This window comes from Plectropomus leopardus, chromosome 20 (assembly GCF_026936395.1).
Source record: "Plectropomus leopardus strain MGB_pleo_1.0 chromosome 20, ASM2693639v1, whole genome shotgun sequence".
Taxonomy (NCBI): Eukaryota; Metazoa; Chordata; class Actinopteri; order Perciformes; family Serranidae; genus Plectropomus; species Plectropomus leopardus.
Genome location: NC_142195.1, coordinates 6,122,822 through 6,136,445, shown reverse-complemented (window position 1 = coordinate 6,136,445; position 13,624 = coordinate 6,122,822). Strand labels below are relative to the sequence as shown.

At 38.7% G+C, this 13,624-nt stretch overlaps 1 protein-coding gene across 1 annotated transcript; it reads left to right on the top strand.

Annotated features, from left to right (window-relative positions):
- Positions 1 to 8,268: 8,268 nt before the first annotated feature.
- On the top strand, positions 8,269 to 13,623 carry ankra2 (ankyrin repeat family A member 2). Its single transcript, XM_088070840.1, has 9 exons — positions 8,269 to 8,392; positions 8,644 to 8,962; positions 9,070 to 9,228; positions 9,310 to 9,375; positions 10,286 to 10,383; positions 10,484 to 10,609; positions 11,543 to 11,609; positions 11,761 to 11,841; positions 12,619 to 13,623. Exons 2-9 carry the CDS (start codon positions 8,683 to 8,685, stop codon positions 12,672 to 12,674), a joined length of 933 nt encoding a protein of 310 aa, XP_087926966.1. The 5' UTR covers positions 8,269 to 8,392; positions 8,644 to 8,682; the 3' UTR covers positions 12,675 to 13,623.
- Position 13,624: the final 1 nt, after the last annotated feature.

Sequence of the window (13,624 nt, the reverse complement as noted above, 5' to 3'; positions counted from 1 at the left end):
ATGTCGGAGTGTTTTTAAGGTGCAAAATGACTATGCCTTAAAAACAAATGCATTTCAACAAGAGGGCCTTGGAGTTTTCTATATATTTTTCAAGTTATTTTGCTATATATCTGCATTGTGCCGGCTGCATACTACTCATTCATATTTGTATCTTCTTAAACATGTTAACAAAACTAGCAGAAACTTCATCATTCGCAAAATCCTTTTTGGCATGATCAAGTTCAAGTCAAACTAACTTGGTTTTCTGACGCTGCTAACACTAAGAAAGAATGAGGTAATTTAACCTGTCATTTTGAAACTGCAACAACTTCACAAAAAAAGTAAATACAGCTTAGTAAGTAAAATAACCAGATTTAAGATTAATAGTTATATGTTCTTTCTTTTTCCAATAAAATGGGTTTCCAAGATTATTTCTCCAGAATTTACAGTGTATGGAGTATATGTGTCAATTTACTACATATTTTTAGAATAATGTAACTGAACTATCTACTCAGTCCAAATTCAGCTAAATTACTCTGTGAGTATGTAGGCATATTCATGAATTGTCACATACAGATAATCCGAAAAAACAATAATTTGTTGAGATGTCACAAATGCTTTCTGTAGGTGGACTACCAAAAGTCCACAGAATTGTCTGATGCAAATGAGGGTTAAATGAACTGATTCCTCTCTCACTGAGCAGAGACAGTACTGAATGTCATATCTGACTGAACACAAGTCAGCCTTAGTCACTTTAGCTATAATATATATTTAAACTGAGTTCAATGATTTGAGACACATGTCATATAGGAATTGAAATAATAAATAAACAAATACTTACAATAAATAAATACACAGCTCATATCAGCTTGCTTGCGGCACCAAGTAAGTATAAAAAAGAGGTAAAGGGGGCATTAACTGTTTAAAATGCTGCTTTTACGCAACAATAAACGTTGCATTGTCCAGCTTTCTAAATTGCTAGATTATTGGTATTTATGATGGCTCTGCAGAGGCTCAGATTTTTTCCTCCTTTGAGAAACTCTGCCAACAATCTGGCAGGCAGTCGAGTTGTGTAGGCCAAACTGATCCTCATCACCCCTCTGGAAACAGCTGGTAGCGTAAAACCTCAGGGCCAAAAGTGATACAGCTGCATTTCTGTCACTGCCATGCTTGATCAGTTAGCCCAAATTTACATAAAGCTATAGAATTAAATTGAATTTAGGTTTAGAGCAAAAACTAAACTGAGATATAATCTTCCTTAAACTTATGTTGAAATTTGGTGCAATAGAATTTAGTTAATAATAGTTAATAATAGTAAAACCTTGTTGGTGCAATCCAGCATAAGAATACAAAGTTGGTATTTCCCAAAGAAATTGGGGCAAGCTGAGAGTTTACTGATCATATTTGCTTTTGTTTTGTGAAGTGGAAAATGTGAAATATTAAAAATATGTTTTCTTCCTCAGCTGGCTCCTTTTGGCCATTGAGCACTGCACCCCCTGAGAGACCCCCCGATGAGCCAGTCCTGCCTGACTACCAGGACGAGGAGGAAGAGGTTGGCGGTGTCGAGGCGGATGACGTGGACGGGCTTCAGGAGGCAGAGCCTCCGAGAGGTAACGTAGAGGGTCAGCAGCCGTTCCCACCTGCACACCCAGCTGTTCCCTTCCCTGCTCACTACCCTGTTCCCTTTGCTTTTCCCCCTGGTGTTCCTTTCCCTTATCCCCATGCTGCTAATAACTTTGCTCCTCACCCCTTTGCTCCTCCTGCTTATCACTATGCTCCTCACCTCTATGCTCCTCCTGCTTATCGCTATGCTCCTCACCCCTATGCTCGTCCTGCTTATCACTATGCTCCTCACCCCTATGCTCCTCCTGCTAATCACTATGCTCCTCACCCCTATGCTCCTCCTGCTAATCACTATGCTCCTCACCCCTATGCTGCTCCTGCTAATCACTATGCTCCTCACCCCTATGCTCCTCCTGCTAATCACTATGCTCCTCACCCCTATGCTCCTCCTGCTAATCACTATGCTCCTCACCCCTATGCTCCTCCTGCTAATCACTATGCTCCTCCTGCTAATAACTATGCTCCTCGCCCCTATGCTCCTCCTGCTATTCAGCATGCTATTCGCAATGCTCTTTCTGCAAATTACTTTGCTCCTCAAGCTCCTCGCAATGTTCCTCTTGCTTTCCCTCACGCTGAACATGAGGACATCCGTTATGGTGACCCTTATGATCATGGTGATGCTTTTGATGCTTTCCTTGATGCTGACCCTCATGCTATGCCTATGCCTGTTGGTGCTGCTGTTGAGAACATGCTTCACAGGGCCGAGTATTGGGAACCTGAAGAGTACACGTCCTCTGAGATCTCCGAGTTCAGTGTATTGGCGGCTTTTGAGGACCCTGAGTCGGACGTTGAGGACATCGGGCCCATCTCCCATGAAGATGCTTCCGAGGAGCTTGAAGATGCAGTGGTTCCTGGACCTTCTGGCGTTGGCTCCTCCACGAAGAGAGACAGAGAAGAGAGCGAGGAGGAGGAGGAGGAGGAGGAAGAGGAGGAAGAGGAGCAGGAGGAGGCTGACGCGAAGAGGCGAAGGTGGGCTGAAGACAGCGACTGGGATTGAGTCTAGGATGAATGGGCAGAATTTCTTGCTTGAAACATCAGAGCAATCACTCATCTGCCCTTCATCACTTCCACTGCTCAGCAGGACCACTGATTCCTATGGCAGCCTTTGCGTCTGGCAGGGCTTCGACACCCCAAGTAGTGTCTTGCACCAGGAATTTTAGGAGTATCTCCTCATTCTTTGCACGGTGGATTGATCGACATTTTATTTCTTTCAGAGGGCCAGCTCTTGCGCCTAGCAAGGCCAGCAATGCCCCAGGTAGCCCTTGCGTCTGGCAGGGTTGTCGACACCCCGTGCATGTAGCCTTTGCGTCTGGCAGGGCTGAGGAAGGCAAAGCAGCCTTTGCGTCTGGCAGGGCTGAGGAAGACAAAGCAGCCTTTGCGTCTGGCAGGGCTGAGGAAGACAAAGCAGCCTTTGCGTCTGGCAGGGCTGAGGAAGACAAAGCAGCCTTTGCGTCTGGCAGGGCTGTTTAAACTCCAGGTAGCGTCTTTGCACAAGGACATTTTTGGAGTATATCCGATTCTTTGCACGTTGGATCGATCAGCATTTCTTTCATCCTGAGGGCTGGTCTTTGCGTCTGGCAGGTCCAGCATTCCCCAGGTAGCCCTTGCGTCTGGCAGGGCTGTTGACATCCCGTGCATGTAGCCTTTGCGACTGGCAGGGCTGAAGAATCTTTGGTTTGGTTGCTGTTCAAATGAACACTACATTTCTTCTTGTAGCACCAGTGTCTCCTACTGCAAAACTGTACATGGCTCTCAACACTAAACATGTCACTAAAGATGACTCCACTAAAAGAAGAAGATGGATGAAAAAAGCACCTCATGGCACCTCACTCTCAGACCACCTGGACACCTAAAACCACAGAACAGCCAATATGTGCAAACTAACAAAGCTCTCCAAAAGTAGTTTCTGCCTATCCTAAAAAAAACCCAGGACATCCGGTATGTGCAAGCCTTATGGACCCAACAAAGATCCTAAAAAGTAATTTAAAGCCTGTCTTATTTTTAAAGTAAGACAGGCTTTAAATTACTAAATAACACCCCCCCCCCCCAAAAACAAGGACATCCAGCATGTGCAAGTCTCAAGGAGCCAACAAAGCTCCCCAAACATAGTTTGAAGTCTGCCTAACCTAAAAAAAACCCAAAACATACAAACAAACAAACAAACAAACAAGAAATACAGAAACCAGGACATCTAGTATGTGCAAACCTCATGGAACCAACAGAGCTCCTAAAAAGTAGTTTAGAGTCTGTCTAAAATAAAAAAGAACTAAAAAAAAAACAACAAAAAACAGGACATCCAATATGAGCGAACCTCATGGGACCAACAAAGCATATTTAAAGTCTACCTAACATCAAGCACTCTGAACTGTATACTTACCAAACATCTATCATCAGCAACCCAAAATGCGTTAATATGGCCAAAAAGGTAAGTAACTCTATAAAATATGTCATATTCATAATATTCAATAATAATAATTTAGTATTTGTTTCACTAACATTTGTTTTTTTTCCCCAACAGCAAAAAAAGTAAGTATGACACTCTAACTTATACAAGATAAGTTATATACGTATATAATATAAATACAGAACGTAATGTAAACTATCGTGTACGCCAGCTACATATTGTACACAAAGCCTGTTTGTTCATATAATAGCACTCATTTAATACTCCAAAGATCATTAGTTGTCAGTTTTACTCACTGTTTTTTGTGTTCTCTCTTTCACATCACTGCCTGAGCTGCTGCTGTTCAACATGGATGAAAAAAGTAAGTATGAGCTTCTGACTTTTAAAAAAGTGACTTAAAATAGGATATTATAGAAGGACATAGAAAGTAATTAATGTAATTGTATGTGCCCATTTATCCATTGATTCAATAATTCAAAGATTATTTGTCTTACTAACCATTTTGGGTTCCCTCTCTTACTCCATGACCTAAACAGCTGTTCACCACAGACAGAAAAGATAAGTGTGAGCTTACTAACTAACATTTGTTTCTTTGACAAATTTATTTTACTGCGTTTTCTTGTCTTACTGACCATTTCTGATTTTACTCTTATCTTTTACAACCACCTGTGCTGCTGCAGATCAACGTTGACACAAAAGTAAGTACTGACTTGTGGAGAAAGTGACTTAGAATAATCTGCAATATTAACAGACAGTAATATTATGTGACCTACCTTATATCCGTATACTACATCTGTTTGTTGAAATAATACCAATTATTTAGTCATTCAAAGATGACTTTTCTGTCTCACTAACCGTTATTTATTTTTCCTCTCTCACGCCATCACCTGAGTGCTGCTGTTCACTTAGGACACCAAAGGTGAGCGTGAGCTTCCTCCTTTACCTTTTTTCTTTGATATGTTTATTTTAATAACACAGATTTCTCAAATTTCTTGTTTCATGAACCATTTTTGACTTGACTGAACTGCTGCTGTTCGCAGTGGACGGTAGAAGTGAGTATAAGCTAACTAATTAACCTTTTCTTTTTCTTTGACAAGTTTATTTTACTTACTTTGATTTCACATTTACTAATCATTTTGACTCCACTTTTATCTCACTCTATCTGAGCTGCTGCTGTTCACTGTGGATACAAACCGTGAGTGTGAGCTTCCGAATTAAACTTTTTTCTTTGGTAAGATTATTTCATTGACTCAGATTTCTAGTTTACTTACAATTTATGACTTTACTTTTATCTTACTCCACCACCTGACCAGTTTCAGTTTACCATAGACAAAATAGGTAAAATAGGTAAGTGTAAGCTCACTTTTTAACATTCTCTTTCTTTGACAAGTGCATTTTATCCATACTTATTCGATAATTTGAAAATTGGTAATTTGTTTAATATTAACATTCTTCATCATATTTAACTTTATCCTACTTCACCACCACTGGAGCTGCTGTTGTTTAGTGTGGGCTAAAAAAAAGGTGAGTTTTTTTCTCCATGTAATATAATTGATTAAATACATTTTATTTGCATAAATATTATTTGCCTTATAAACCCTTATTTCTTTTTCTCCACCTCCTGAGCTGCTGACTTTTCACTGTGGACTTCAGGATGAGAATGAACTCCTCATTTACATAAAGATAAATCATTTATGGTATTGTGTAAATTGGCCATGTACGCACTTTTCTGTTATTTAATAGATTAAAGATAATCTTACTGTCAGTCAGCAGGATGATGTGCACCGCTCCAACATCCACATAGGAAGCAGCGGAGGAGGAAGACCCAGTCTCAGCGTTCCTGAAGCACATCCACCTTGACGACAAAGAGGAAATGCTTACATCCGACCCACAGGACAAACGGGAGAGCAGACAGAGGTAAAAATTAATGACAACATTTACAGACGTCTCCTGCAAGTCTTATTTAGTAACTCAAAGATGATTAATGCTACTCTTTCTATTGTTCTTTATTTTTTTTAATTCCTGCAGAGCATCCAGTGTTGCCTTCACTAGACAGCAGCAGATAGGTGCTCGTCTGTGTTTCAGTCCACCAAGTAAGGATCTTAATATTACAATAACTGCCATACATTAGCATATGCTGAGGATATTCAAACTTTTCTCCATATATTGAATTACAGTCAGCATAAAAGATAAACCCCTTAGATGTTTTCTATACTAAAATAACCTGTAGCAGATTAATTCTTTATAACCTGAGAAAATTAGGTTGCTTTTTTCAAAAACAGAGAGTAGGAAACATATGGCCTAGAAATTTGCATGAAATCAGTAAAAAATACAAGAAAATTACCTAATAATAAGCAAAAACAAGAAAAGTCAAAGTCAGTGAATTAAAATATATTGATATATGTAGAATCATTTTTCTGTAACATAATTTTAAGTACATTATTACTATAAATAATAGTTTTTTGTACATTTTCCCTAGTTTTTTGATCATTTTCTTATCATACTTGCCCATTTAAAAAAATTAACGAATTTCCAGGTCATTTTCTTGACACCATATACTATTTTTGGGCAAGTTTCTTGTTGCCTTTTCCCCACATGTTTTTCAAAGTAACAAAACCCAATTTGCTCAGTTTTGAGGATTAAAAAGCTTGTGAGAAGCATCTGAATGCAGCATAACAGAATTGATGAGGATCAAGATTTTAAAGGGTTAATAACATTAAATTAAAAGACGGTTCGTCATTTAACAGTCCATTAGTGTGACAGAATTTTGGAGAACACTGATGCTGTTAGCAGACATGTTATATTTCCTTACATAACACAAAGAGCACAAACAGATGTATTTGTTTCAGGACAGGACTCCTCTTCTGTCCAAGAGCTCCTGAGAGTCAACATGAACCCTTCGACACAAAGCCGCCATCCCAGCCGTCCACCGAGCACACTCCAAGCCTGTTTAGACCCGGCATTAACATGCATTTGGGTGATCCAACATGGGTACATTTTAGAGCATAAACCCCTTGTCACCAAAACCACCATGTCCTGCACTGATGTCCCTGTCCAAAAGATCTCTGGTCATATGTGTCCCAGTCCACCTCAGCAGGTAGTTTGAGTCATCGGATCACAGTATGTCTTGGTGGTTGTTTACACCTGTATTTAGCACTGTACACATGTGATCTGATCACCAAGAACGCATGTTATCACCAGGTGTCAGCAGGCTCAATGTTGCCATCATTTCTTTAATTTAGTCAGATGTTTGCTGTTGCATTTAATAAAACACTCAAAGTGTTACTATGTTTTATGAGATTTCTTTGAACTTAAGTGATGTTGAGTTCATGTGAAGCTGTAAAAAAAAGTTATAGGTGTCATAAAATGTATTATTTACTAAAATGCAGCTTGAACAGTTTTGACAGCAGGAGTCTCTTTAAATGAGCAGCGACACCGAGTCACGACGATTACTGTGTCATTTTAGCCTGCTTTTCCAAACTGGGGGTGTGCTGACTGACATCTACTGTATGTAAAACACTGATTATGGATAAGTAATCCATACAAACCCACTTCAAAAACATCCGAACTATCCCTTTAGGCTGAGGTAAACTCAAGACTAGACGATGTCCTGCTGTCAAGTACTTTCAAGGTCATTTCTTAGACCCTTAGGGAATGTGGATAATTGTCTTGTCTTAATTGTCTAATAAATATATACACACACACACACATTAAATATATATATATATATATATATATATATATATATATATATATATATATATATATATACACACACACACACACACACACACACACACACATATATATATATATACATATATATATATTCCTTATAAACCTTTTGAAACCTGAGCAAATTAGCTTGGTTTCTTTCAAAAGCATGGCAAAAAGGCAAGTTTAAAACAACATATAACATAATAACAACAACAACAATAATAATAATAATAAAAACAATCAGTATTAATGTTATTATTATTATTATTATTATTATTATTATTATTAGTAGTAGTAGTAGTAGTAGTAGTAGTAGTAGTAATATTGTGTAAGATAATTTTCAGTATATAATTATGACAATTCTAAATATAGTTGTGTGGACATTTTCCCTATCTTATTTTTATTTTTCAAGTCCTTACTTGCAATTTGCGGGGCCTTCATAGCCAAGTTGCTCATTGCCGGTTTTCCCATGTTTTCAGGATTCAACGTTTTAAATATAAAAGATTTGATATTTTCCTTAGCAGGAATCCGGAACCAAAGTGAGGGATGGCAATAGTGGATGCACCGCATTGTTGACGTGACCCACTTGCGCATGCGTAAAAATACCAAAACACCGATTGTAAAAGTGTCGCCGCTTGTGGATAATGACATAAAACAATGAATTTTCAAGTAAGGAATGTATTTATTTTTTCGTAACCTTCGCTAAATGTGTTTTCATATTCAAATGTGTTTGCTACGTTTCGTTAGTGCGTCAAACGGAAGGTTATGGAAACAACAGCTAGCATGCTAACTGATAGCTAACATGCAGTTTACCGGGCATTTAATATGACGGCTGCTCTGTGTAGATTATCGTCGGCAGACAGAGGGAGATAACGCTACCGTCAACCTCTTGAATAGTGTTTTTAATATAATTTTCTCAGGCTTGCCGTGTGACCTCAGTGTGACAGCTCGGTGAGAGAATGGACAACGTTACGGTGTCAGCCTCCGGAGGGTCAGAGGACATGGAGGGGATCTGTGTCATGCCGGATTTGAGTGCCATCAAGACCGAGCAGTCGGTGGGTGCAAGCCCAGATGACACAGGCACTCAAAATGTGGCCATGGGCATCAAGTTCATCCTGCCCAACCGCTTTGACATGAATGTTTGCTCGAGATTTGTCAAGTCGCTCAACGAGGAGGACAGCAAGAACATCCAGGACCAGGTCAACTCTGATCTGGAGGTGGCCTCTGTTTTATTTAAAGGTAAGAGCCCCATATATGTGTCTTTAACGTAACTTTACACGCTGTTTACATCTTAATGTCCGATGCGCGAGGCTCACTTACCACAAGTGTTTCTCTCCTCTTCTCAGCTGAGTGCAACATCCAGACTTCACCCTCTCCGGGGATCCAGGTGCGCCATGTTTACACGCCTTCCACCACCAAACATTTCTCCCCCATCAAACAGTCCACCACTCTCACCAACAAACACCGCGGGAACGAGGTTTCTTCCACACCTCTCTTGGTGCATTGTAAGTAGCACAGCTTTTAAAATCTCGATTTATTTAAACAGAGTCAAGTCAAAATGTTAATCTACTGCTTTTTCCTCTCAGCTTTGTCTATCCACCAGCTTGCAGCCCAAGGTGAGATGGTGTTTCTGGCCAGCAGGATTGAACAAGGTAGGCATCATACGTGCGGGCCTCATTCACTAATATATGCGTAGAAACGTTCTTACTCTGCGCTTAAAGTAAGCATCAGCAACATTACCGTCAAATTCAAGAGACGTGCGTCCCGTCTGATCTTTGCTCTTGCCTCTGTGCGTATGTTGGTGAATCAAGAGTTATTCTTAATTGGCAGGCTCGTGCCAACTGTGTGCAATTAACATACTGCCACGCCCCCTTTTCTCCTTATTAGGAAATACGTTTGCCCAGAGTTGTATCATGGAGAATATCTTTTTTTAATGTATTGTAAAATATTTGGTAACATATATTTCTTGTGAAATAATTAAGTAAATTCCTCTTTTTAAACTCAGCACAATGGTGATCCAAATAGATATGTTTATGATAATATATGTTAATTGTTTTCCATGTGTTCCACTCTTAGCATGATGGGTTTATTTTTCAACATTTGATGTAGATCATTAACTTTTTCACTGGACAAAAAGAAAACATCATGTTTTATGCTACAATAAACATTTGGGCAAAATAAAATTGTCCTTTAACTTTTGTTATGAGAAATTTGGTCTTAAAACTTCAGTCTGGCATAACAAAGTCTTTAAAAACCTTCAATATGACTTGTCTTAATCTGCAAGAACTTTGAATAACATGCTAAATAACACATGAAACTTAGTATTTAATGAGAGTAATTAAATGAAATTATATACTAGTTATACTGTCTATTAACTTTTTCCAACATTTTTATGTAATATTGTTAAGCTGCATTAATAACCAGTAAGAAATGTAGTTTTAAATATCAAATTATATTATCTTCCCCTATTTCACTGTACTCCCGCAAAGGACAAGCAGCTTTGTGAATGAAAATATATGCAGTGATGTTGTTTATTTATCTTGTTATGTGTCATCCTAATAGAGACTGTAATCAACCTCCAAGATGAGGAAGGCTTCACCCCCCTGATGTGGGCGGCTGCACACGGACAGATCGCTGTTGTCGAGTTTCTGCTCCAAAACGTGAGGATATCTGAACGACTCGTATTATTCAGATCCTGTGATTTTATGAAGGAGTATGCCCTCTTTATTTATGTACTGTCTGTATCATTCTTTGCCGTAGGGTGCTGACCCCAACCTCCTGGCCAAAGGGAGGGAAAGTGCGTTGTCGCTGGCGTGCAGTAAGGGTTACACTGATATTGTGAAGATGCTCATTGACTGTGGTGTTGACGTCAATGAATACGACTGGGTAAGAATACGAAGCGTTTATCCCGTAATTACTAGAGCTGATTAAGTAGAATATGACAATAAAAAAATATGATACAAGAGAGATTTTTCACTCACTTTGCACCAGGGGTGTAATGTGACTCCTACTATTAACCCTTTGAAACCTGGATTGACATCACTTTTGCCGTGCTGCATTCGGACGCCTTGAATAAGTATTTAAACCTTTGAATTCCATAAAAAAGCAAAGGTATAAAAGGCAATGAGCGACTTAGCCTGGAATGTCCTGAAAATTTCAAGAATTATGTAAATTTAGAAAAATAAATAAATAAATTTAAAAAAAAGCAAGGGCGGGCACCTGATGGTTCAGTGGATAAAGCAGCACCACATATACAGAGGTTGTATCCTCGCCCGCAGCAGTAGTGGGTTTGATTCTGATTTCAGCCCCTTGCTGCATGTCGCCCCGTCACTCTCCCCCTTTCACTCTCAAACTGTCCTGTCTGTTAAGGTCAGTAAAAGCCCCCCCAAAAAATCTTTAAAAATTAAAAAAAAAAAAAAAAATCTAGGGTAAAATGTCCAGAAAACTAAGTTTCTAATTATCATAATTATATATAAAATTATTTTTACAGAATCATCACGTTTTGTGCAGCTTTTCCAGATAATTTCTTTTTTTTTTAACTTTTTACTTTTTCTACTTACTGTTTTTTGTGCAGATCTTTTGGTAATTTCTGTGTCATTTGTTCTTATTTCTTTCTAATATATGGGTCATTTCTTCTGAAATTGCTTATTGCCTTCTTGCCATGTTTTGAAATAAATCAAGCCAAGATGCCCAGGTTTCAAAGGGTTAATTTAAGCCCTGGTGAGTCAGATTCATTTGTCAGTGTACAGTTATATACAATGAAATTTAGTTTAGAGAAATTTAGAGTCTGTGTTGAGACTTTGCTCCTGTGGCCCTCAGAATGGAGGAGCCCCTCTGCTGTACGCTGTCCATGGCAACCATGTGCGCTGTGTTGAAATCTTGTTAGGTGAGGACACATTTTCTAAAACTAGTAGTCAGAAAAACTTCTTTGTTCAGCATTCTTTACTGTTGTGTTGGATGCATAACATCTAGGAAATGTTATGCATCCAACACAAACCTGTGCAACAATAACATTTTGGGATGGTTATGTTTTTCAGAGAGCGGTGCTGATCCCACAATCGAGTCTGACTCTGGATTCAATGCAATGGACATGGCTGTTGCCATGGGCCACCGCAATGGTATGTGTCAATTAAACTCATAGTCTGAGCTTACATTTAAAAGCCCAGACACACCAAACCGACATCAAAAAACTGGCAGTGACAAAGTCGACTGATGCGCCGCCTCATGTTGCTTGTGTCACGGCCAAAAGTTACACGTAAACACACTGCAAAGACGAAAATCTACAGCCAACCAGTATGTACTGTATGTTCTAAGCCTGTGTGAGGGGGAACTAAGATGGCATTAGTCTATAATCGTCATTGAAAAAAGGGAATCTGGAAGATCTTGCTATCTAGTGAGCACATTATTAACACAAACTAATATTTAAAGGGTGAAACATATTTACCACACAGCAGTAAACAACAACGCAAACCATCACAAGAAACATTAAAACAATCTTACCATATAGAAGAACTGCCAGAGGTGGCACATGTAGTGCTGAATGGTATCATTGAAATAATTTTCTAAAAGAATTTTAGACATTAAAATAAGTTATACTTAGAAAAATGAAAGCTCACTAAAAAACTTGTTTTTTTACTGATTAAATAATTTCTAATATTATCTACATGAACCCCCAAAGTGGGAAGCGCTAATTAAAAGGCTGATTTTCTCTAAACACAAAATTTCAAGTTAACTCCTGTCACACTTTACTTTGATCGGAGCTGGAAACAAGCTGTCGACAGTGTGCCTGCTCAGAAAAACAATCACTTTACTGTCAGTTTGCAAAAGTGTGATTAGTATTCATTTTGATATGAAACATAGCTCTGTTCAGTAAAATTCTGCATTTCTCCGTTCAGTTCAACAGGTGATGGAGGCACACCTGCTGAAGTTACTGATGGGAATCAGAGAATGAACACTCAAGGAAAATGAATGCGGAAGGGACGCAGCCGGGCTCTTGACAATCATGTAGCACGCCCCGGCTGTCTGCCAACAGGAGTAATTTGAGTTCATAATGTGACATTTCAACATCATGTCAGCAGTATTTTGTTGGCATGATGCACATGAAGGTTTGTACGCGACACGTTTTCAGTGTAATCGTCTTTTTAACTTTTACTCTTCACGTCGAATGCAGAGTTGAGATTCGGATCTGAATACAGCGACGGATTTTTTTGCAGTGTAGAGTTGATTTTGCTTTAACTGAGCATGGAGGTTTGCAGTCGTATTTTAAATTAAATGCATCAGTGGCTGATCCATCCTCTTCATGCCATGGCAAGTATTAACCTTAATCATAAAACAGATTTTAAAAAGTAAAGGAATTTTAATGTAATACAATTTGCCTCATGTTCATACTGTTCAGGCACATTTCTGAGTCTTGTTTTGCTTCTACGAAGATGACTGCAAAGTCGGCAGATTGAAAATTTGAAAACAGGTTTTTACAGGCTGGAATGCACACAGTGACGGACTGTTGATCCTGAAGATTTTGTGTTGGTTGTATGGAGTTTATTCTATTTATACTTTAGACGTGTTGTATTGTGATAAAATGCTCACATTGATGTTAAGTCTGTTTTGTTTCTGTGTATTTATGATACTAATGTCCACTATTGTTGTGTGAATTTTTAAAGACCTCACACCTCATTGAAATGTTAAGCAAAGTAACTGTGGTGCTGTTTGCCACTGTATGAAGGTGCTTGTGTTTTATACCAGTCCTAAGTGATGTATCAAGGTATAACTTGTACTGACCTCAGTAACACTCATCTTTCTGTACAGATATTTAACTGATTGCAAGACAAGAAGGTCAAGCCGCAGTTTACAAACACGGGAAATAAGCTGTTATTTAATTAAAAGATCTTTTAAAACTGCAAC